Here is a 24,096-nt window from a genome sequence, read left to right as displayed (position 1 = left end):
TGCTATATGGTACTACCGTAACATCACCCTACTCGTCGTCACCAAGGAACACCTTGATCGGCATCCAGCCATCTTGGACCACTTTGAAGCGCAGTTTTATGGCATCTATCTCCTTCATTTCTGCCTCCGTTAAACTCCAACCATCCAGATCGAAGTTCGAGTCGATTCGCTTTGGCGTTACGCTCTTGGGAATGATGCTCGTGCCGCGTTGTAGCCCCCACATTAGCCTGGTGAGAGCAATTTCGTTAGTCTTGTTTTGCTGCTCTGGGAAGATTCCATAGATACAACATACGCAACTTGTTGAGGAGACTTTTTGTGCGCCTTGGCAATTTTGATGAGTGTAGCCTCCTCCATTAGTGGGCCTGAATTGTTGATCGCTGAGCCGATAGTGCCACCGAGACATGAGTAAGCGGTGCAGTGGATGCCCTTAGATTTGCAGAAGTCGAGCAGCTTGGGTCTATATCTTCTAGTTAGTAGGTGCGGATCCGTGGAGAGCTGCGTTGCAGGAGATCAATACTCACGATGGGTTGGCAGGATGCAGCTATTTTCATGTTAACAATTGACTGATGCAACAACTATCAATGAAAATCACCTCAATCTGATTGACCGCTGGCACAACCTTGCATGATGGGTCGTTCAGAAGCTTCTCGAGATGGCTGATCTGGAAGTTGGATACGCCGATATTCTTGACCTTGCCAGTGTCGAGGAGTTTCTGCATCTCTTGCCTATGTACCGATATTAACTCTCCAACTTTCTAACGGGGAGAACGGCTGTTCCTACTCACCAAGTCTTGATATAGTCCCAATCTGGCAAGTGCTTGCTGGCATCGTTGGGGTCGGTTGAGCAGGGGAAATGGACGAGATACAAGTCTAGATAGTCGATATCCAAGTCGCTCAAGGACTTCTCGAAGCCCTCCATGACACGGCGGTGCCACGTGTTGTCGAGCTTCGTCGTCACCCAAATCTGGTCGCGAGGCACGCCCGACTCTCGAATACCTTGACCAACCTCCTTTTCGGTGCCGTAGTTGAGCGCGGTATCAATGTGCCTGTAACCATGCTGCAGTGCGTACTTGACTGCATCCTTGACCTCGTTGGGCTTGCCCTGCCATGTGCCCAGGCCAACGGCTGGTATGGAAGCACCGCTGTTCAGCTTGAAAGTGAGTTTGGTGTTTTGGGTCATTGTCGATAAGGTTGATAGATATCTGCGGGTGGGAAGACGTCCTAGCAGGCTGGACATTGGTGGTATTACACAAAAGGGAAGATAAGACTCTTGGGACAAGTCACAGCATCTAAGCCTTGGTTCGAGATGCTACTTATCACATACTCAGCTACCCCACAGACGGGGACAAGTTTGTTTGATTTCGGGCAAAATATTCCCCAATCGGTCAACTAGATGTACACGCACGCGTCTCAGCGTGTCTGTGATCTTGTCACCTGCAATGGGGGCCGAGATCCCGATCTCCAAATGCAAGATGCAGTCCTTCTAGGGCCCAGAGCTGGCACCTCCGTGAGAGGGTTGGGGCAAGACTGTCATATTCACTGGTGCCAATGAGATCGGCCAACTATCTGCTTTGCCTTGTGCAGTTGTTTTGTGAGGCGCTTCATCGCTTGATCTGGTACAATGCACTACGTATAATATCTGAAACATTGTCGTTGGACTCCTCGCTTTCAAACGGGCTAACACCACAGTGCTGGGCCGCAGGCTAGTAGGCCGATCCTTGGCCGTTTGCGTCAGGGCGGAGTCGGCGAACTCTCCTTTTGCTGAACCGAAAGCACGACAGGGTATCACAAGCGAAGCAAGATCGGCTAAAAGTCGAAGGCGAGTCAACTGTGTTCAAGGGTGGTTTATCTGTGGAGTTTCGTGATCCACCTTGACAGAGAAGTTAGCTGTTTATCCCCACCAGTTATCTGCGGAGTCGATCGGTCAAGAGCCTTCGAGTGATCGGTTAACCGCCCATTGCATGAACATCTCACTCCAAATGGGGTATGGCACCTCTTGGTAGCGCCCGGGGGCGGCGGCTAGTGTGCCCGGTTCCTTGGATAAGGCCTTCCCCAGATTACGGTACTTTCCACGCCCGAGTCTGAGGGGAGGCAACTCATGTCTCGAACAATTAACCTCCTCAAGAGTACACGGGATTCACATAAGACATGCAGAGCGGCCAGTCCTCCTTCGTCGCTGATTGTCTATGCTGAGCTCTTGAATCCATCATTGCTTCCAACCCCTTCTCGTTGACTCGGGACGCTGCGTGTTTGCAGAAATAGTAGAGATCATGGGTGTCAATTGGGCCCATTGGAAGAAGAAGCTTGAGTGGTGAGTCAACTGTTCCGTATGGATCCGCCGGACTCCACGTATGCTAACAGTTGGAGAACAGTCCTAAAGACGAGGATGCCTATTACGAGAACACGACCTGGTGCAACCGTGACCTGATTCCCATTCCGCCAGAGCGTCGAACATTTGGAGTCTGGTCGTACTTCGGTACGCAGTTCTCGATTTGATCGGTCGGACAAGCTTGGATTGGCTAATAACCCTTCGATAGGTTACTGGACGGTGTCCGGATCTTGTATCTCAGCATGGTCCACCGGTAGTACCTTACTTGCCTTCGGGCTCAGCCCTCAACAGGCTATTGGTGTTGTGGTAGGTCTAGAATTGAGCCATGCATCGGATGCCCACATGGGCGAACACGACAACTGACAGATTACCATCTAGATTCTGGGCGGTTTCCTGACTGGCCTTCTAGCCGTTGCTTGCGGTTGGATGGGCGAGGTTCACCATATTGGCTTCACTGTTGCCAGTCGCTTTTCTTGGGGCATGCGAGGATCCTATTGTGTGTTCCATCACCGGCTCTACGCATGCATTGACTCGAGCTAATTTTGTCCCCAAACAGTCCCTGTCATCCTTCGCATCTTTGTCTCCTGCATGTGGTTCGGTATGCAGGCATTCTGGGGTGGTCAGGCCACTCGCGTCATGTTCGGCGCCATCATCCCGGGCCTCGCGCACATGCCCAACTACTTCTCCGAAAGCTCACACCTGATGACCAACGACTTTATTGGTCTTGTCATCTGGATGTGTCTTTTCGTCCCGGGCGTTCTCATCCGGCCTGAAAAGTTGCAGATCCCCTTCGTCATCTGCTTCTTCTTCTTCGCCGGTACTTGCATTGGCTGTCTCGCCTGGTGAGGAGTCCAAGATGACAGTGCATGCTTAGCAAGCCACTAATAGCTAACGTGTGAACAGGAGTGTTTCTCAAGCTGGCGGGGCTGGTAAGATGTTCACAGAGCCTGGCTCGACTCCCAACGTCGGTTGGAGCTTTATGTTTGGCATCACGGCCATCCTCGGCGCTTGGGGCGCCGGTACTCTCGGACAGTCCGACTGGACTAGGTATGCCTCTCGCAGATTCGCCCCGACACTATCGCAGCTCGTTGCGGCTCCAATCACAATCGCCATTACGGCTATCATCGGCATCATTGTGACCAGCGCCGCCCGCGACGTCCTGGGTGGTGACGTTATTTGGAACCCTATCTATCTGCTTGCCGCCATCCAAGAGCACTACAGTTCGAGCTCGCGTGCGAGAGCCGGTGTGTTTTTTGCCAGCCTGGGATGTGTATCCTCTCAGTTCTCTGTAAGCCTCAACATCTTGCTTGAATAATGACGCATGCATGACTAACTACCCCGTCTCATAGATCTCTGTTGTCCTCAACTCAGTGTCCTGCGGTATGGACATGGCTGGTATCTGCCCAAAGTACATCAACATCCGGCGCGGTGGATATATCATGGCTGCTATTGGTATTGCTACACAGTAGGTTGAAACATGCAAAACTGCTTAGCAGTAGATAAAGATCGCTAATTACTTCCGCAGGCCCTGGCAACTCTTGAGCACGGCAACCAAGTTCTTGTCTGTGCTTAGTGGCTTCGGTGTCTTTATGGCTCCTGCGACGTAAGCACTCCCTTGGATCACTTTACCTGAACACGATTGCTGATGAAAAGCTCTAGTGGAGTGATGTTGGCAGACTACCATATCGTTCGCAAGGCTAAGCTCAAGGTCAACGAGCTGTACATCGGTGACAGCAGCTCCATCTACTGGTTCAGACAAGGCTTCAACTGGAGGGCCTTTGCCGCCTTCACAATCGGCATGTGGCCACTTCTACGTAAGTCAGGCTTGGTTTAACTCACTCGATAGGAATACTGCTAACAACAGACCACAGCTGGACTTGTCGGTACCGTCAATGCCTACGAAGGTCCTAGCTGGACTGGCTGGGTTCGACTCTACAACCTCACATTCCTCGTGGGTGTGGCCATGTCCTTCGTCTCGTTCTGGGCCCTGAGTTACTTCTTCCCTGTCTCTGGCCTAGGCCTCGAGGCACCGTTCGTGGAAGACGGTGTGATCCACGGCGCCACGGAGACGACGGAGAATGACTCACAGGCCGGAGAGAAGCAACCGCCTATGGAGGTCAGTGACAAGGTTTAATCTCTGGCCATCCGGCTTAGTTGGCTAAGACACGACACAGCCAGCTAGGAGACAGGCGCACGGTGTTTGAAAGGTACATTTTGAGGTGGCTTCAGATAGGAGGACTTTCAAGTTACTTGGGCTTTCAGTAGATAGAATACTAGACGCGCGAGTATCAAAATTGGGTCTTCAGACTGTGCTCGTCATCTCGTGTTCATTCTACATGAACTCTATTCCAGGTGACTACAAAGGGGCTACCACAATCGGAACGATTCTGCCGCAATATGACGACCTCAAGGCGAGTGCAATCAGGTCAGCGGCGTCGAGACTTGGGAAACATATCAGAAAGGGGCTCAGGAGGTGGCCAAATCCTAGACACCTCCATCCACCAACGCACAAGGAACATATAGCCAATTACACTTCCAGTACAAATGCGAAGACGAGCATCAATGAGAATAGATTTCCCTTTTCGCTGAATATCTAAATGTACAAAGAACTACCTAATAGGTAGCGTTGAGCCGCATAGAGATATACTCATGACTGTTGATTGGCTCGTACTTCTTGGGCCGGTCTGGGCCCCAGCAGCCGGGCAGGCAATCGATAGTCTTTTCCCTGTCCGCAGTCACAAAGTACGGGATCGAATAACGAGCACGGGTGATCTTTCCCTTACCCACACCACCCTGGTCATCGGTCAGGGGCGGCGCCCGCACCCTGTGCAGAGTGGACTTGAGCTCGTCATTGCTCCAGCGCTGCAGGAAATCACCAATGTTGACGACGATGGCTCCGGGTACGTACGGGGCCGGGTTGAACTTGCCCTTCTCATGGATGTCCTCGACCTCGAGGCCGCCGACCTGGTCCTGGAAGAGCATCGTCATGGTGCCAAAGTCGGTGTGGGCAGCGATGCGCTCCATCTTGCCACCGCGCAGCAGCTCCTCCTCCACGGGCGGGTAGTGCAGCAGGCGGACCTGGTTGTCGCCCTTTGTGTGGTACTCCCAGAAGAACTTCTCGTCGAGGCCCATGCCGATGGCGATGGCGCGCAGCAGCTGCAGCTCGAGCTGGTAGCCCGTCTCGTAGAACTTGTTGAAGAAGGCGCGAAAGCCGGGCAGGTCCTCCTCGGGCAGCCAGATGTTCTTCGTCTTCTCGTCCGTCTCGCGCCCGAGCTCAAAGGACTCCTTGAAGTCGGGCACCTTGCGCAGCTCGCCGATGCTCTGCTCGTCAAAGACCATCTGCACCACCTTTTCACGGCCGACGCCCGAGTATCCGCGGTGCCACCATCCGTACGGGGGGTGTGGTGCCTTGTCCTTTACGGCTTGGGGGAGGGCGAAGAATTTGGCGCTCTGGAGAAGGACGACGTCGTCAGTATTTATGTTCACGGTATGTTGAGATTGAAAAGGTAGAGATCCAGAGAGACATGCGACTCACCCATTGAAATGCCTCGTCGACTGTCTCTTGAGGAATGCCGTGGTTCTTGATGTAAGCAAACCCAACGTCCCTGAACGCCTCATAAACCTTCCTCCCCACCGCTGCGGCGTCCTCGGGATTCCCACTCCGCATCGGCGCAAAGTCGATAACGGGGATGGCAAGATCTTGCTCAGCAATACTGTCGGAGCCCATCTTTGCGGACCGTGTGATCTTTTGTATGCCTAAACTAGATCGCGTGTTGGACTCCCAATACTGCAGCTCGGGTGCGTAACTGAGGGGCTTGTATTTCAGGCCTGTCTTCGTTGTAAGTCAAAACGCGAGTCAACAATTCACTTCGACGCAACGGACGGCGAAGCCGGAATAGAAATATCACAGGCAGCGCCTCGACTAGCCGTCATTTCCTCTTCATCACAATCATCGTACCACACTGGGAGAGTTCATGGGATCGATCGCATCATCACCAAACGCGGGGAAGAAGATATTGGAGGGGACGCACTGGCTTTGGTTGACCGATCGGCCGATGGGGTGAAACTCGTAATGAGGGGACGGAATAGGTGAGATTGGTGCGGCCGCACTGCGTTGGGGTACCAATGGTTACGAACTGGGGCGGACAGCTGAAAGTAGCTACTTGCTTGCGATGCAAGTTCACCGACAAGTGGAGTACATGTTTCTCCTATCTTGATCGGCCAACTTGGTCCACATGCCCCCCTGTGAGGCCTGTGAGGGGATGACAGAAAAGACGGTCTCGCCTCGACGGGTTCAGGGCCAAACAGCTGTTATTCGAAACCCATTGCACCAGTCTCCAACTGTCCTGAACTCAAAAGGACTTCCACATGCGGGGAAGGGAACACTGCCGGCAGAACCCTTGCAGGGTTTGCGGGGGATGACCCATACGATGCAGGTGCTTATTCATGGATTCGACACTTCTGAGCAAATTATTACACGATGATATCCGCTGAGACCTGTAATCCTTGCATGGGGAATTACCCCAGCTTCCGTCCCTGGCCGAGCCGAGCATAACCTAGCCTCTGTCTGAGAACAAGACATATCACGCCCCGGCCCAAGCTGATTCTCCACTCTTTACTCGGCTGTCTGCGGGGAGACCGAGGCAGTCGAAGACCCTGTTCGCATGATCTGTGCCGCTTGTGAGAAGAAAGAGTCGATGCGCAGGGCGACGGGTCTCAGGAGGTGTATGGACACCTCGTCCGCCGCGGCACTAAGCCGCTGCAGTGAGTCGTGAAATCGTTCGAGCAGCTGAAAGGTGGCTTGGACTTGTTCCGGGTCTGGAGCCAGGAGGAAGAGATAGATCAAGAAGTTGCCGCACAGAATCAACTGTGACCGAGCCTCTGCACATGGTTAGAAATGTGATTAGCCTACTTGACCATGCAGCTTTGTCACATGGGTGTGGTGGGCCGAGTGTAAGCAACCCAGAGATGAGGAGACTTACGGTTCCCCCAAAAGGCATGTAGGCATTCCGGTGTGATATCTCCCATGAACATGGTAAATGGCGCAAAGGCCCTGATGGCCTCGTTGAAATGGCGTCGAAGACTCGAGTTTGGATCCCGCTTGGCCGCTTTTGTTACAGGACTCATGAGGGCCCGATAAAGCAGAGCCACGCCGGTGTAAAACGATAGATGGAGAGGTGCTTTGGCCTGTCAGCTTTAAGGGGAATATAGAAGGGTGGGTGTTTTTACATACCGTTGTTCAAGTGCGGCGAATTCAGAGTCGTCATCTCTAGAGTAACGCATCGTGGGAGTAGTGACTCCCAGTTATGTAGCTTTGTCTTGAAGCCAAGCAACGCCCCTTCCCTTGCCACCGGATCCTGCATCGTGTCTTGATACTTGACATCCGAACTATCTGATGTTAGATGATCACTCAATACTTTCTGGTTTATGCCGATGCTGGTATACATACTAGAAGTCTATGAGGAGTCTGTGCAGCATGAGGCTGAGAGTGGTGTATTCGTAAAAGCGAGCGCTCGTAGATATGTCTGGCCGCGTGCCCTCTTCATGAACCAGGTAGCTGAGCTCCGGCGGCACCTCCTCATCAAAGGCTATATCCTCCATTGTCAGGAGGGACGTCGTGAAGGAGTCAGTGTGTATGTGTGGTGGATTGCCGTGGCAAATAGAGGACCATACGTCAACGGCGAAAGCTGCCCACCAGAGCTTCCTGCGCATGGACTTCTCGTAGGGTGCAATGTTCCACACCATGGGGTCTCTATGCAGCCCAATCATCTGGGCGCAGGCCACCGCCTGCGCTGCCAGTGTCCAGACTCGTGGTGACTCGATCGTTGCATTTGCAGCCGGATTCTCGTGCATAAGCAGGAGACAGGCCTGCATCGTCCACAGGTCTGGCCCGTGCAACTCTCTTTGCAAACAGGCCAAGGCATCCTCGAAGAGCTCATGCTGATTGAACCCAAGAGTGTTCGTCATGCTCGGGTCGTGTTTCCAAAAGTTTGCGGCCAATCCATATACTGCACCACGCAGGGAAGCAGGGATCTTGGTCTTGTCCTCGGCATAGGCTCGAAGGAAGCGAGTTTTGGACAGTACGGGGTATACTGGATGCACGTGTTTGAAGTATAACCGCACCAGGTTATCACCGTGGCCGTCGACGGTGGCCTCCATGCGGTCAGAGGCTGCATCCTTGGCAATGATGTCAAGCGGAGCGAACTCGTCATGCAGGATGGTGAAGTGGACTGGAGGCTGGTTGGTGACAATGTCCCCGGCGCAGAGCTGTATGATGTCGGCGTCGACGCGGTTCACCTCGTTCATAACCACGGATCTGAAGGATGACAGGAGCTCGGGATCTTGCTCGCCTGATAGCCCCATCGAGTGAGCGGTGAGATTCGGTCCATCCTCGAGCGTGTGGACTGTAGTACGGCGCCTATGATTTCGGCCGCTGTTGGCAGGTAGTGCCGCAATGGCATTGTCCGGGCTGGCAATGGCAGGCGGAGTCTCTAGTGACTCGTCATTGTTGATAGTCCATGGCGGCGACAAGGTTGCGGCTGTCAGCTCGACAACGGGCCGGACGGGACTGAGGTTGGACAACACGGGAAGTTCGGCAGTCAGAGGAGGCGGGGCATGGATGGCAACCTCAATACCAATGTCTACATCCGGCTCAGCTTCCAGAGGGCTGGACTCCGTGGGCGACGAGTCGTCTTCTTGAGCTGCTTTCTTAGGTGGTCCTGGATCAGACGTTGCTTTGCACTCGAGACCTTTCCCACGACAGAAGCGACCTGGACGTTGGCATCCTGATGTCAGTACTTGTGGTCGGCCTCGAGGGCGGGAGTATTCTCACAAGGTGGCTTGGTATCAATAATACATGCCGTCTTACGCCTTCGGCAAGTGTCGCAAGGACGGCTCTTGCGGCTTCTCCACTGCCGCGCCCGACCAAACTCGGACTGGATCCGGAATCGCCGCCGCTTCGACGGGGGCTGCTCGATCGGGCTGGTATCCATTTCTTTTCTCGAGTCCGCGTTCAGCCTCGGTGGGTGTTTCAATTGCCGCCACGGGAACAGGAAGTTGATCGATCTGGGCTCAAGAACCAACCAGAGTGTGCCTATCTACACGCTTACCTACTGGGAATGGGAGGGGGTGAGATTGGCCGATAGGTTAAAAATCACCGCCCGGGCAGGTGAGACTGTCTGGGGAATTAAACAGGACCAAGACTTTGCCCGACCACCACCTTGCCTCACCCCAGTGGATATTTGCGGGGATCACACCCCAAAGCTCCCTGCTCTTAATCCGGGACTACTCCGTAAAAGGGAGCGGTTAGATGGGGCAGAGATAATGACTCCCCAAAACGAGGAATACTCCGCAGATAAGGGCCCCTACAAGTACATTGTTGGAGAAAAGGAGAGGGTCCCGTCGGCTTTATTGTCCTTGAACCGAGTACTACGTGCTTAGGGCCTGGCAAAATGATTATCCCTGGTCTCCTTGTATGCACCAGTGGCCGAGTCGCCTGTCTCATTCACACTCGACATCTCCTGTCCGGTCACTTCCTTTCCCAAGCCAATCGCTGCTTCGCGATCTCAAGTGCTTGAATAACTCGTCTGCAGAGTCGAAAGAGTGGCTGGTCTTCAAGGAGACATAGCCATCCAGGCGCAGGTAGTAGGCAGGGAACATTAAGCCATGACGCTCGTGCTGGTGCTCATGTCCTTTTCCTACGTCCTCCACCCTACAGCATAATTACCTAGTCTACATCAGGAATCGCACCAAGTTTTGGCTTTAACTCCAAGCAACCAAGTAAAGGCTGCTCAGAACTCCACAAGGCTGAGGCAGTCAGCTTGGTCTTGTCAGGTAAGATGCATGTAAGTCAAGTGACCAATCGCAGACACCTTCCCCAAGCTTAGCTTTGAGGCTCGTTGTTTTTAAAAACCCCTGGCACACCTCCCTGTCATGCCCGTTTTACTCCGTAGTCCTTACAAGAGCTAAGGAGCCCGTGTTCCTGAGCGTGAGCTTTCACACATCTTTGTGATGGGAGAACCACGTCGGCAGCAGCGGTATCCTCCTGATTGAAGCTTTGACAAGCGGAGGCCGGATGTTCGGCTCTGGCCTCGATCTGCTCACCGAGTCCATTATCAAATTGCGTGGCACAGCGAAGCATCCTCGCCAGCCGGGCACCCGAGGCAGGACTCGCAATCTACTCGACAGCTTCCCTCTGCGTCGTCACTCTTACGGTGCTGTGTGCTCGTCGCTGCGGGGTCAGACGGTGCGACCAGGGGTGCTGGAGCTGCAGTGCTACGCAAGATGGCCATTTTCCCATCCGCTCGGGCTTGGCATCCGCGAGACAGGGCCTGTCCCACTCGTCTGCAATATACTTTTGTTTACCGTGCCGCGCCTAGGAAACAAGTGAGCTGACTGCAGGTGTCCATCTACATACACGACTGTGCTGGCTGGCCAAGCCGAATCCCCGCCCCGTCCGTCAGCGAATGACGTTGACGGTGCTTGGACTCCCCAAAGGCATGAGAGCGATCCCATCCGCTCTATCGACCTGCCGAATCCGGTGCTCATTGCCAAGCTCAGGCAAACGCCGGAAGCAGGCTTGGCTTTGTTGATGCAATTGCTTTTGCAGTCCTCCTGCCGGCCGTCCGTCTGTGTCGCCGCAGGAGAGACTTGGTTTTTCGTGGACCCGGGGCCCCTGCTATCCCGTCAATCTGGCCTGCAATCAACGGACGCAATTGTGTGCCACTCGCACGCGTCCCGCATCCCATCACGACAGCATGCAAATCTCACCTGCTTATTTCAGCCATTGTATGCGTCTGCTACCATCCAAGCGGGGCGCAATGACGATCGCAGGCCCAGATAAATAAGCTCCTCCGCCCAGGTCGATATCGACACAGCTTCAGCACTGGCCTGCCTAATTCCTTCCGTCCAGCGTCAAACGCAGGTACAGCATTTCCGCTCAGTGTCAATCAATTGGGAATTCCAAACGTTGTACGCGTCATGAAGAGCCTCAACTTGCTGGCTGCAGCGGCAGCGTCGGCTCTACTGCCAGCTGTTGATGCCATCACCCCGAGGGAGATGCTCGCTGCGAATCGCTACTCGGTAGCGCTACCGGATCCGTCGGGAGTGAGTGGCGCTCTGATATCCATTTATCGTTGACATGTGGTCCTCTAGATGTTAACATTCGAGTAGGAATTCGCATTCTTCACGGCCACCAACTACTCGTGGGCCACGCACAAGACCTCTACTAGCTGGAAGCGCATCGAGCTCAAGACCAAGAAGGCCATCACCACTTGGCACACAGGTGGCGGCATCTCCGAGCTGGTCTTCATCCAGAATGACCCTCACAACATCCTGTACCTCAATAGCTCCAACGCCGAGGACAATGGCGGTGTGAGCTTGTACTACGGCCCGTCAAGCTCGCCCAAGAGCGCCAAGCTTGTTGCTTCTCTGCCCGCCCCGTACTCGGGCCTCAAGGCCTCGCGCACTGCTTCGGGTGACATTCATTTCCTCGTCTATACCAAGGCGTGGCCCAATGGCACGGCATACAACGAGCAGCTGTCCGCCACCCCTCTCTCCACTGCCCGGATTTACTCGTCCATTTACGTGCGCCACTGGGTATGTCTCTTATGCGACCCTGTCGCGCTACTCTTTTGCTCATGGGTTGTAGGACTACTACCTCGACGAGAAGAAAAATGCGGTGTTTGGCGGTGTACTCAAAGTCAGCAACGGCACCGCCGTTCTAAAGGGCAACCTGACCAACTACGTGACGGGGATTGGCAATATTACCAAGGCCGAGAGTCCTCTGGACCTTAATGATCAGGGCGACTATGACCTCTCTCCGGACGGGACCAAGGTTGTTTTCATCAGCAAGGATATCGACCTCCCGCTCGCCAATTACACAAGCAGCCAGCTCTGGTATGTGCCATTCGATGGCACGGCCAAGGATGCTGTTCGCATCAACCCCCGTGGTGGAACTAAGTACCCAGAGCAGCAGGGTGCTTCCTCCGCCCCCAAGTTCTCTCCGGACAGCAAGTCCGTGGGCTGGGTCCAGCAGAATGGTATCTCCTACGAGTCGGATCGCAACATCATCTACGTAGCCAAGGCTGAGAAGGGAAGCTTCGATGTCACTGCTCTCGCTACTAAATGGGACCGCGGTCCGGACCACCTCGAGTGGTCGCGTGACTCCAAGACCCTTTTCGCTTCGGCCACTGACTTGGGCCGTGGGCGCATCTTCCCTGTGCCGCTGGACTCAGAGGAGACTTTCCAGCCCAAGAACATCACTAACGAAGGCGTGGTCTCGAGTTATTTCGTGCTTCCAGGTGATAGAATTCTCATCTCCGACTCGAAGATCTGGTCTAGCCGAGACATCTACTCGGTAATCCCTGACGGCAAGGAGGTGATTTCGCATTTTCAAGCCAACACGGCCGATGAGGAGCTCGCCGGTCTCGGCCCTCAGGATGTGTCCGAATTCTATTACTCGACCAACACATCCGAGATCAAGCAGCAATCCTGGATTGTCTACCCTAAAGGGTTCGACAAGTCGAAGAAGTATCCACTCGCTTTTATCTCCCATGGCGGGCCCCAGGGTAATCACGCAAACAGCTGGAGTACTCGGTGGAACTTCAAGGTCTGGGCCGATCAAGGCTATGTTGTCATCGCTCCGAACCCGACTGCTTCCACGGGCTGGGGCCAGAACCTCACCGATTCCGTCCAGGGCCGCTGGGGTAGCTACCCTTACTGGGATCTCGTCCATGCCTGGCAATATGTGCGTGACAACCTTGACTATGTCGATACAGATAACGGCATTGAGGCTGGCGCCTCCTTTGGTGGTTACATGACAAACTGGTAAGTTACACAGGGCCGCTGTAAGTCGATGTGAAATCGTGCTGATAGGTTTTGCGATGCAGGATGCAAGGTCATGAGATGGGCCGCTGGTTCAAGGCCCTCGTCACCCACGATGGCAGCACCTCGACCCTCAACCAATTCGCCAGTGAGGAGCTGTGGTTCATGGACCACGACTTCAACGGCACCTTCACGCCCAAGGCTTTCCAGCCGGGCTCTCCCTACTACGACTGGAACCCGATGCTGTACATTGACAACTTTGCCACGCCGCACTTTGTCATTCACAACGACAAGGACTACCGCCTACCCGTCGCCGAGGGCATCCTGCTCTTCAACGTGCTGCAGACCAAGGGCGTACCCAGCAAGTTCCTGAACTTTCCCGACGAGAACCACTTGGTGCTGAACCGCGAGAACAGCCTCGTGTGGCACACGGAGATCTTCAAGTGGATCAATTACTACAGCGGCATCAGCAATGCCACGAGCCCTTACTAAGGACTTCTTGGCTTTTGTTGACAGCCGACAAATAATGAACCGTTCATAATCTAAATAGTAATTGTCAATGACTCCACAATACTACCATGCATCCCAGTTGCTTCTCTAGATAGGCTACTTGATGGGGTGGCCTCACCCATGTCTATCAACCTACCCTCACTGCTCATCCTTGCAATTAAAGTATACAGAATCAATGTCGAATGACTACCCAATACTAAAGACCTACAAGCCAAAGAACAACGCCTTTGATGTTAGGTATTGAGGAATTCGTGAGTCTGGGGAGCTGCACTGCCATGGAGGTTCGGAAACACGATACTTGTAGTGAACGACCCAGCCTCTCACGATGGAACAAACTTTTTGTCATCCAGATCACTACGCGTTCGTTCGACAAGGAGGGACTGATCGAGGCTAAACAGATCGTAGAACAATTCGTCAATTTGCATTGATCACAGCAGCTCGGATAGTTTTCTTGCAGTCTAGCTGTCTTCAATAACACCCCGCATCTCGGCTGGTTCGATGGCGTCCAAAAGAACTCTTGGCGAGTGTCCTGTTTGCCTAGAATTATTCAAGGTCACCAGACGAGAGACGAGAGCTGAATAAGGGCTGCATCAGATTGAGGCTTGGCTTCGAGCTGATCGTATGCAAGCTGAAACACCCCGACTCAAGCAGTTCGGGCGGTTTTGCTTCGGCCCCTTTTGACGTGCAACACTGTATCTTGCTAGCTCAGCTTTTGACCATTCACAAATATTTCACTGGACGTACACTCTGAATGCTCAACTATATATAGAGCCTAGATATAGATAGAGATGCTGCATTCTTTTCGATAACTCTAACCATCCTCAAGTTCATCATATTGCCCAATATGCAGCTCAAACTGACCCTCTTTTCTGCCCTTGCAGCTCTCGCTGCTGCCCAGGACGTCAGCAAGATTCCCGACTGCTCGGTAAGATGAACTTTAGATGAAATGACATGCACATTCGCTAACCCTGAATTATCCTATAGCTCAATTGCTTCGTCGATAACTTTCCTCTAAGCGGATGCAAAGACTTGGTGGATTTCAAGTGCAGTTGCGCCGCGTATGTCCATATGCACGTCACAAAATGTATCCTCTCCACTAATACAACCTTTCCAGCCCTAAGGCGTACCAGGACGCCATGGCTAATTGCATCGTCGGCCATTGTGATAACGATGGCATGTAAGTAGTTATCCACGAAACCGCTCTGACTATGTCCAATGGATGTTGACTTTACAATCGTAGCGTCGCTACGGTCAATTGGGTTTCGGCCACCTGCGCCAGCGTCGGCGTTCCATGGCCATAAAAGTATTCACAGGGTGCGAAGTCCTGCAGGATAGGTAGTTTGGCCAGTTCAGAAACGTTTGTATCTCGCAAGAAACCGGTGGTGTACACGAGACCGGCAGGCAAAATCAAGGGAGACCGCTCTTGAAGACAGTTAGAGGACTAGCCATCTTACATCAGCAATGCAAGTCTTTTTACCATTAAACTATATCCAAATTGTTCGTGCGCTTTGTGTCATTGTTGTCAAGCCGACCAAACAGCTAGACCAGACCTAGCGTGCCCGGAATAGCCGTACAAAACCAGTAGTGCTGGAGATTGTCTGATCAGTCTTGAGGAGAAGCAGAGTTGGTCGGAACTCTCCGGGATCGCCCTGCTTGAGGAGAGTCTGAATGCTTAACTTGATGAAAGCTAATCAACACACCACTCAAGGAGTCGCGTTCATCTATGATAGTACCTGCATGACCTCTCCCGCAGCCCTCTCTCCTGCCAGCACTGCGCCCTCAAGATACCCATAAAAGTGCGTGGCCGTGTCCGTACCGGCCCAGTGCACTCTGTTCACGGGCTTCCGCATCCATTCCCCATGTAATGTCCACATACCAGGCGCGGGATTTGCCATGGGACAGCCCATGGCCCATTCCTCCTCAATCATAGAATGAAAGAAGGTCTCCTCTGGCTCAAGTGCCTCCTTACCGAATGCAAGTGCGAATTCTCCCAGAGCAATGCGACGCCGCTCTTCTTCTGAAAGCGTGAGGAAGTGACGCGCCGTGTTCGCCGCAACGAAGCCCATCAACTTGGCCGGTGATCCCGACGGGGGAGTCGCGTCGAACATTACGGCCATGGTTCCTCCGGGATTCGTACATTCGCCACGCAGACCCTTAGCACGCCAAAATGCAGTCTTGTAGCTCGCGAAGAACTTGGCGTACGCGCCCATGGGCATATGCTGCAGCAGGGTCTGCTTCTCGGTGGGAAGGCTGGGCTCGAAGCGTATCTTGAAAATCAGTGGTGGGGGAACCGCCATGATGGCTCGTTTGGCTCGGTAGGCCCCTTTGGTCGTACCGATTTGCACACCACTATCGTCTTGAACAACCCTCTCCACGGGCTCTGAGAGGTGAACAATATCATCTCCGAGATGATGCTTGATCTTATCCGCAATTGCCTGCCCGCCGCCTTGCATCATCTCATGCTGGGCGCCGTTTCGCGTGTTCAAAGCCCAAGTCATACAGATAGATGATTTGAAGAAGAACATGGCGTGGAGCATCGAATAGCAGCTCGGGTCCTGGCCGATCGTCGACTCTAGCGCCACTTCCATCATCTGTCGGCCTCCCTTGGTCCACAGCTTCTTGTTGTACCACTCCCGCATCGTTACCCTGTCCAGCTCGGCCGCGCGCGGTGTGCGCCACGGCTGGTCGAGGTCCACCGTCGCGGAGAGCGACTCAAAGGCGCTTATCGCACGACCCAGCTCGAGCACCTCCCAGGGCCGCGTCGGCGGGATCAGCCCCTTGTAGGTCTTGGACGCGCCGCGGTAGCACAGCACCAGCTTGCCATCGGTGGGCATCGCGGATCGGCTGACGTCGTATTCCTCGGCCAGCGCTCGCATGCGCGCGTGCTTGTCGCCGAGGAAGGACGCACCGCAGTCCCAATAGGAGCCATCGTCGCGCCGTAGCGTCTTGGCCCGGCCGCCGACGCGGTCGCGCGCCTCGAGCAGGAGAACGGATTTCCCGGCAGCCTGGAGGGTCTTGGCGGCTGCCAGGCCCGAGTAGCCAGCACCGACGATGATGCAGTCGTACACTTGCGGCCGTTTGTCGTTCATAGTCTGGTTCTACTCTTGCTTTTTGAAAAGGGGTTTTAACAAGAGCTTTGCTCAAAGAGATTGGGCGATTCTGACAGGATTGGGAAAAGCTGTTGTCGAGCTGCTGACTCTTTAATGAATCCCAGCCAATCCGATCCGCGGACTCCGGCTTCCTTGGCGCAGCCCTTCGTTTCCTCATTCGTTTTCTCCCGCATCGGATAGTGAACATATTTATCTTTGTTTATGGTGGGAGAGTAGACTTGGTAGTGTTTGGCAAGCTCTCCCGGCACAAATGAAGGTAGACCGGCCAGGTAGACTTCCGAGGTAGAGAGGCCGACAGTTCCACAGCACGCCTCGGCCCGCGACAGGACGTTCGTATTGAATGTCACCCTACGCACCCGCTTTCACTGTGCGCCTCTTATGCAGCCAATCAATGTGATCTTGATTCATTGGACGAGACATTAAAAAGAACCAAAACCGGGTCAATGGAGATATGTTTATTCTTTTCCTCCCCGTCCTTTTCGGCGGTATTGCCTCACTCGAATCTCCTCACATACACTTCGCAGCCACCGTCTTTCCCAAATGACGGTATTCAAGCCACTTTTCAAGCTACCATTGGAGATTAGACAGCTTATTTGGCACTTTACTTTGCCAGAAGACATACAGAAAATATGTATCGTTAAGAAGGAGATGCTCAACGAATTTGGACGAGATCCCGATACGCTCGAGCCCATGATTGTTCATACAGCCTTCCCCTTAGCAATGCACGTCTCACGCGAATCCCGTCATTATGTTCGGAATCACAGCGATGTCCAGTTTCGATACGAGCCGGCAGCAGGCTTCAGTGTGCCCTTTCGCCCTTTCCGACCAGAGCTGGACATTCACTACTGGGGAAAGGATGTAAACATATGGATCATATGTGGACCGTTATACAGAGGATATTACGATTACTGGATTCGCCAGGTTCGCCATGTCGCCATGTCGCCATACCATCCACGTGTGCCTTTCAGGGGAACTTCATGTCACAATGTCTGGTCTTACACTGTGACCAAATCGAGACCTTGACTCTGGTATTCGCCGATTCGACGAACAATAACATCACGAATGACTAATTTGAAGAACCCAAAAGGCGATCCAAGCTTCATAGCATCCCCGTATCCAGCGACATGCAAGTTGAGATCACTGGGGCAGTGGCGATCCCGAAAATCTTGTAAGCTTGGAAATTTCTATCGATGTCTTTCGGAGCGAGCTTGACGAAGGCGCTGATTCGGTTTCGAGAATGTCACGACTTGAAGAGTTTCGATGCAAGGTCTGAGATGCTGAGAGTGCTCCTTCGAGCGACCGGAGTGCCGGGCTGCGACTTTTGTTGAGTGGACTGGCAAAGGTTGGAAAGAGCTGTGCGGTGAACGAAAGCCGCCGAGAAGCCCAAGGCTTCCAGGAGAATGGGATCTCTAATAAATATATCACTTAGGTATGTTGTAGATGTACACATGGATGTATATTTACTAATACACGTGCATGTTATGCATTTTCAATGTCATGTAGGTATGAATCATCAGAAACCTGTTCGGTACAATCACTACCAGGCTGACCTTCCAAAGTTTCCTTGGTACTTTACCCATGCATAGCCGGATTGTAGATGGACAACCAGCTGCTTTGCCGTAGGAATCATAGCTGGCTATATATAGTCTTAGCACCAAGTATACGACCAAGTACAATCCCGATGCTGGCCAGGTGATACAGGTAGGCATGATAGGATAGCCAGCCTTCGTTCGACGTTCGCCGTTCTGTTTCACAAACAGGAAGCAATGAATCCAAAGCAATGTCGTGTTCATCTAGCACAATCCTGCCTCTCCCACCTATTCTCCAACCTCCCTACACCAAAGGCGTTCTCAAACAACCCGATCTGAGAACTTCAGTGTGGCTCAATAGACCCTAAACAGCCCACCTTTTGTCTAATTCAGGTGAGAGATTCTCGATCACCACCTCGTCCCTACTTCGACCATGATGACAACATCGATATTTGAGGACCCTGCGTTGCACGAGAAGATAAGTATCCCAGGCCAGCACGACGGGCCAAGCGACGGAGGCCAGTATGCAGGCCAAAAGACAGACAGTGGCCGTCACGCGCGAATCTCGTATCTGCGGCCGGTGCGAGCGAATCTTTTTATTGAGCCGGTATGCGTACACGATCCATGCGCCGACGTAGGTGGCGGCGAGAAAGGCAAGGACTGTTGTGACGGCAAGGAAGGCCTCGTGATTCATCCTCGAACCAATATGCTCGAGGGGGTTGGCGGACGAGTCCGGAACTGAGCTTTGAGAGTGGGCTTGCATGGCGACAGGGCTAGTGGTCATCTTTTAGCGGAGAAGTGGCAGAGAAGTCGAGACAGAAGGAAGAGACAACACACTTACAGTTCAGCATGGAGTACTGAAGTTGTGTCCTGAGTGAACCATATTTCCATGGAAGGAGGAGAAATATAGGTAGGTACTATGTTGACTGTTTGAAAATTGGATAATATGTTCCTCCTTTGTGAACCACAATTTGAGGGCTCGATAGTGTGGCTTAGACGACCGACTGACCTCGGTGAACCAAACTCCGAACCCACTGTCCGGAGCTACCTGCCTCTGTGGCGCAGAACCAAACTTTGCCATCAGGGCCACATGGAGTCGTACATAAATAACCAGTCCTCCCAGTAGCTGTCATATCTGCCGACAAGACAGCTTCTGCCATCGCCATCGCGACCGACCCTCCAAGGTCGGGTGTATAGACCTCCCGTCTTCAGATGTCTCTTCAGTGCTACACTCATGCTGAAAGAGCTTGGGCTTACGCCCACAAAGTAACTGCTTCCCAAAAGGACTATATAATCGACAAGCGCCTGTTGGTCCCAGCTTAACGATCGTAGAAGCTGCAGATCATCCTTCTGGAACTCGAAGAGCTCGTTCTTGGTGACTACGCGCATGCGATACTGAGAGCGGGCTTTTGCCTTGAACTTCGAGGCCTCGGTAGAATTCCCAGTCGCAAGATAGACAGTCTTGTGCCCTCGCTTGTCTCCTTCTCTCAAGTATGCCATACTTTGATTCTTAAAGTCAGGCCATCCCTTCAGAGCATCATGCTCTGTCCTGAGGTGAGCCCCAAGGTACTCGCCTTGTCCACCGGTGGCAAGGCGGCGCGTGGCAAGCACTGCCCTGGTACCCATGTCCAGTAGATCTTGGCGGAACCTTAAAATGGTGCCAAAAGAGTTGGCAAATTCGGGACCGTCTTTCCACACTGGCCACTCCCACTGTACGCCCCAGTTGAGTCGGACAAGGCGCGGGTGGGCAGTGCTCAGGGGATGAATTTTGAACCGTGAAGCCGTCTCCTCGAGCCAATCCCGGAAACGTGGCCCAAACATATCCGTGTGTCGGTTCAGATCCCTTCGGTCACAGCCACCTCGAAGTCCGTAGTGCTTAGGGGTGACCATCTCAGGTCTGGTATTCTTGAGATTTGGCACATCGTCGACAGTGTTATAAATGGTGATCTGGGGGCAGCTGGTAGTGAGAACGTCTCGGAAATGAGTCTCATTGAAGAAATAACTGAAGGGCCTATATCCCTTGAAGAGCTCTGCGAGGTCAGAATCGGACCTTGTCTCGATCTGTGGCATCACGAGCCCTGTGGCCCCAGCCTCGATTGCGTAGCGCAAGCATGTCAGAATGAAGTTGCGGATATTCCCTATGCCGCCCGAGTTGTTGTCACACATGAAAACAAGACCTGGCATCGATGTCGCCTCACTACATACTCTTGTCAGCGGCCATGGTCTGAAGGCCGGGTCTGGAGCAGAGAGGTCGATGCTGTGCTTGGCTGGTCGCCCGATGATGTTAGGGTACCATTGTTGAAAATCATCTTGATGCCGATGATGATGGGCCCATAGAGTGGTGAGACAGATGCAACATATCAGAAGGAGAAGTTTTCCCCAACGAGACGAGACGATGGGTAGAGAAGATAAACGCGATGCTAGAATCCTCGGTATGCCTTTCATCATGCTTCAGGTTCTAAGATTCTTGGAATGAGTGCCAAAGCCGACAGCTTAAAGAGGCTGTAAATCGAGAAATGAAGCACTCACAGAAGATCAATTCGCCGACATGAGAGTGCATTAGGCCACTTCATTGATGTTTCAACAGCGGCAGATAGAGTAATTACGGAAGGTTGACCTCCGTGTCTGGTCTTGTCAGACGAGGAGCCTGAAGGGAGCACTCATGACTGGATGATTGAGTGCATTTGGCTTCGAAGTGAGGTAAAAAAAAATTAATGCAAGCATCATTATGGCGAAGTCAATCTTCAGCTGCGTTTCCTGTTGACCATGCAGGGTTGCTTGAGTATAATGCCTACTTACTTTACCTGGTGTTGACACAAGTAATAAAAGAATGGTGACGTGAATAAATTTATGTGAATTGTTTATGCGCTGCACTAAAGTTATCCGATATTTCATAATATAGTACCTGATGCATGTGATTGATGCTGGTGCTTATCAGTCTTATCGATAACCCCGCCCACCAAAAATTCTTTGGAGCAAAATTTTGGGCGCATTGGCATCGCCAACCCCGCTAACAGTGGCCTCACTTACCGCAGTCACTATCAAACTTCTCTCGCTCTCTTTCTCTCCTGATTCAACCGCAAACAGGCGCATATTGTGTATTCCAAACATGTCAAAGCGTGCAGCCGCCCCAGAGAATGGGGGAGCTCCCCTCAAGGGAGGTGACCGCCCCGACGCCATGGACGTCGACGACAACAAGATGGCCGAGATGGGCGAGTTTGAGGATGAGTTCGAAGATGAGTTCGAGAGCGAAGACGAGATCTTCGAGGCTGGTGTTGACGGGCGGCCCGATGCAGAGCGCGAGGCTGAGGAGAAGAGTAAGATCCCTCCAATGCGCTCGCCAAGCTTGACAACCACACAGTACTAACGTGCGACAATCGAAGGTGCGATGGATGTTGACAGCGGCCCTGGCACATTCATTGTCGGCCGAACGAAGCTCGAGCCTGGCCAAGTACTCGCCCCCGACCCGAGCACGTACGAGATGCTACACAACCTGAGTACCCCCTGGCCCTGCCTTTCCTTCGACATTGTCCGCGACAGCCTAGGAGACAACCGCAAAGTCTACCCTGCCACCATGTACACCGTCTCCGGCACTCAGGCGGAGAACGCCAAAGCTTCCGAGAATCAATTAATGGTCATGAAGTTCAGCGGCCTGAGCAGGATGGACAGAGACGATGCATCTGAGTCTGGAGATGACGATGACGACGAAGATGCCGACCCCATCCTCGAGTCCAAGAGCATACCCCTCAATTCGACCACCAACAGGATACGATCGCACCAAACTCCCGCACAAGAGGCTGGAAAGCCGGGGACTACGCTGACCGCGACTATGACCGAGTCGACCAATGTCTTCATCCACGACATCACCCCCCATCTCTCGTCTTTCGACAACCCTGGCACCATGATCACACCTCAACAAAACAAGCCGCTGTGCACTATCCGCGCGCACAAATCGGAAGGATACGGTGTAGACTGGTCGCCTCTTCACCCAGCGGGCAAGCTGCTGACTGGTGACAACGATGGCCTCATCTACGTTACGACTCGCACCGACGGGGGCGGCTTTGTTACAGACACTCGGCCCTTCCAAGGACACACAAGCAGCGTGGAGGAGATCCAGTGGAGCCCCTCCGAGGCATCGGTGTTTGCATCTGCCTCAAGCGACGGTACCATCCGCGTGTGGGACGTCAGGAGCAAGAGCCGAAAGCCCGCTATTACGATGCAGGTCAGCAACACAGATGTCAACGTCATGAGCTGGTCGAAGCAGACGACCCACCTGCTGGCATCGGGTGCCGATGATGGAGAATGGGGCGTCTGGGACCTGCGACAGTGGAAGCCTAGCACCACGGGTGGTGCCTCCAAGTCGAGCCCAATCGCCAGCTTCAACTACCACAAGGAGCAAATCACCAGCGTCGAGTGGCACCCGACCGATGACAGCATCGTTGCCGTTGCAGCAGGCGACAACACCGTCACACTGTGGGATCTGGCTGTCGAGCTGGATGACGAGGAGAGCAAGGATACGGCCGGCGTCAAGGATGTGCCACCCCAGCTGCTGTTCGTGCACTACCATTCCAACGCCAAGGAGTTGCACTGGCACCCCCAGATTCCTGGTGTGCTGGTTGCTACTGGTGACGAGTTCAGTGTCTTCCGCACCATCAGCGTTTAATCTTCATCTTTCTCTTTCTGAGCTCATTGTTCATAGACATTTTTTGCAAGCTAGGCAAGGTTGGGCAAAAGCGATACCATTCTTCAATATGCTACAAGAGTCAAAGTCCCTTAGCTAGGCGGTGACCAAGGCCTCGTGAGAGCCTTTTGTGTTAGGTTGTTTGCATCCTGTGACCCATCCTTAGCGAGTGTGGCACAAGAAGTCGCCTCTTGGATTCTATCCTCTTGGTTTTGCCCAACATCACACAGCACTCGAGTCCTATGCTTGGGTTTGTCAGACTTCTAGACGAATTGCAGGCGGGAGGATATACCGCCGGATCCTGATGTGGCCTTGACTTCCATGGCGACATATAGATGCTTTAGGTGCGAGGCTTCCCACTCCTTCTAGTTTTACTCGACTCAACCTGAGACAAGCTCGATACACTAAACTCTCTGCACCCCTCGCAGCAGCTGCAGAACACAACATGTCTCGCAAACGGTGGTGCCTACTACTCTCCTCCCTCTTGCCAATTCCTCACGCATCTACTTCTGGACTTCACGTCGAAGGGTTCTTTGCAGGGGTGAATCCGATCCAGGTCAACGGGGTCTACAAATCATTGTGAGGGGATACACTCGGCGTATGAGGGAAACGAAAAGGCTGACAAGCGATACACAGCGTCGAGTTCAGTATCCGTCCCATCGGCTCGCCTGCCAACGCATCTGTCTCATGCTTCAACTGGGCTGACACACCCGATAAAAGGATCGGATCTCTGGCAGATGCGTCTTGCGCCGAAAACACGTGGGTCAGTTTCGCTTTCCAGCTCGTGACTGATGAGGGCGATCCTGTGCCACCGCAGTCTACGGATGCCGTCGGCGCTGGCTACAACCTAGATGTGTTGTGGAGAGATTCACCTGGAGATATGTCTGGAACACAATTTATATCCTTGGATGAAATAGTGTGGGCCCAGGCAGAGGGACAGAGTGTACAAGTATATGCCGGGCTTCATGAGTTTATGATTTGACGACCCAAGGATGATCAGAAAAGACAATAGCAAGAGACAATGGAGTGATCTCGGTGAAGAGATGCTCAAGTACCTGCAAGCGTTCTTCCATCTTGTCTACCTTCAGTACCTTTCAGTGTCGTTGCCACCCTC

At 53.1% G+C, this 24,096-nt stretch overlaps 8 protein-coding genes across 8 annotated transcripts; 4 read left to right on the top strand and 4 right to left on the bottom strand.

Moving 5' to 3' along the window:
* Positions 1 to 28: 28 nt before the first annotated feature.
* On the bottom strand, positions 29 to 1,179 carry E0L32_003410 (uncharacterized protein; the record flags this gene model as incomplete). The annotated part of the gene is made up of 5 exons (XM_031137708.1): positions 29 to 227; positions 293 to 457; positions 522 to 541; positions 593 to 725; positions 785 to 1,179. The coding sequence occupies 5 exons, from the start codon at positions 1,177 to 1,179 to the stop codon at positions 29 to 31; spliced, it is 912 nt and encodes a 303-aa protein (XP_030998559.1).
* A 1,090-nt stretch (positions 1,180 to 2,269) lies between these two features.
* Positions 2,270 to 4,462, top strand: E0L32_003409 (uncharacterized protein; the record flags this gene model as incomplete). Its single annotated transcript, XM_031137706.1, has 10 exons — positions 2,270 to 2,310; positions 2,372 to 2,475; positions 2,537 to 2,634; positions 2,707 to 2,824; positions 2,885 to 3,170; positions 3,232 to 3,616; positions 3,678 to 3,793; positions 3,854 to 3,931; positions 3,988 to 4,142; positions 4,200 to 4,462. 10 exons carry the CDS (start codon positions 2,270 to 2,272, stop codon positions 4,460 to 4,462), a joined length of 1,644 nt encoding a protein of 547 aa, XP_030998558.1.
* A 479-nt stretch (positions 4,463 to 4,941) lies between these two features.
* E0L32_003408 (uncharacterized protein) lies at positions 4,942 to 9,320 on the bottom strand (the record flags this gene model as incomplete). Its single annotated transcript, XM_031137705.1, has 8 exons — positions 4,942 to 5,778; positions 5,864 to 6,160; positions 6,287 to 6,437; positions 6,984 to 7,209; positions 7,311 to 7,508; positions 7,562 to 7,716; positions 7,778 to 9,098; positions 9,197 to 9,320. 8 exons carry the CDS (start codon positions 9,318 to 9,320, stop codon positions 4,942 to 4,944), a joined length of 3,309 nt encoding a protein of 1,102 aa, XP_030998557.1.
* A 1,987-nt stretch (positions 9,321 to 11,307) lies between these two features.
* On the top strand, positions 11,308 to 13,644 carry E0L32_003407 (uncharacterized protein; the record flags this gene model as incomplete). Its single annotated transcript, XM_031137704.1, has 4 exons — positions 11,308 to 11,433; positions 11,500 to 11,925; positions 11,978 to 13,155; positions 13,218 to 13,644. 4 exons carry the CDS (start codon positions 11,308 to 11,310, stop codon positions 13,642 to 13,644), a joined length of 2,157 nt encoding a protein of 718 aa, XP_030998556.1.
* Positions 13,645 to 14,506: 862 nt separating this feature from the next.
* On the top strand, positions 14,507 to 14,963 carry E0L32_003406 (uncharacterized protein; the record flags this gene model as incomplete). The annotated part of the gene is made up of 4 exons (XM_031137703.1): positions 14,507 to 14,587; positions 14,647 to 14,720; positions 14,777 to 14,839; positions 14,903 to 14,963. 4 exons carry the CDS (start codon positions 14,507 to 14,509, stop codon positions 14,961 to 14,963), a joined length of 279 nt encoding a protein of 92 aa, XP_030998555.1.
* Positions 14,964 to 15,383: 420 nt separating this feature from the next.
* E0L32_003405 (uncharacterized protein) lies at positions 15,384 to 16,751 on the bottom strand (the record flags this gene model as incomplete). The annotated part of the gene is made up of 1 exon (XM_031137702.1): positions 15,384 to 16,751. One exon carries the CDS (start codon positions 16,749 to 16,751, stop codon positions 15,384 to 15,386), a length of 1,368 nt encoding a protein of 455 aa, XP_030998554.1.
* Positions 16,752 to 18,012: 1,261 nt separating this feature from the next.
* On the bottom strand, positions 18,013 to 20,522 carry E0L32_003404 (uncharacterized protein; the record flags this gene model as incomplete). The annotated part of the gene is made up of 5 exons (XM_031137701.1): positions 18,013 to 18,181; positions 18,323 to 18,408; positions 18,846 to 19,074; positions 19,404 to 20,439; positions 20,507 to 20,522. The coding sequence occupies 5 exons, from the start codon at positions 20,520 to 20,522 to the stop codon at positions 18,013 to 18,015; spliced, it is 1,536 nt and encodes a 511-aa protein (XP_030998553.1).
* An 888-nt stretch (positions 20,523 to 21,410) lies between these two features.
* On the top strand, positions 21,411 to 22,964 carry E0L32_003403 (uncharacterized protein; the record flags this gene model as incomplete). The annotated part of the gene is made up of 2 exons (XM_031137700.1): positions 21,411 to 21,618; positions 21,685 to 22,964. The coding sequence occupies 2 exons, from the start codon at positions 21,411 to 21,413 to the stop codon at positions 22,962 to 22,964; spliced, it is 1,488 nt and encodes a 495-aa protein (XP_030998552.1).
* Between the last annotated feature and the right edge of the window lie 1,132 nt (positions 22,965 to 24,096).

The sequence above is a fragment of the Thyridium curvatum genome, assembly GCF_004353045.1.
Source record: "Thyridium curvatum strain D216 chromosome Unknown NODE_15_length_556224_cov_80.126021, whole genome shotgun sequence".
Taxonomy (NCBI): domain Eukaryota; kingdom Fungi; phylum Ascomycota; class Sordariomycetes; order Thyridiales; family Thyridiaceae; genus Thyridium; species Thyridium curvatum.
Note: the sequence above shows the minus strand (reverse complement) of the source record. Positions and strands in the feature narration are given on the sequence as shown.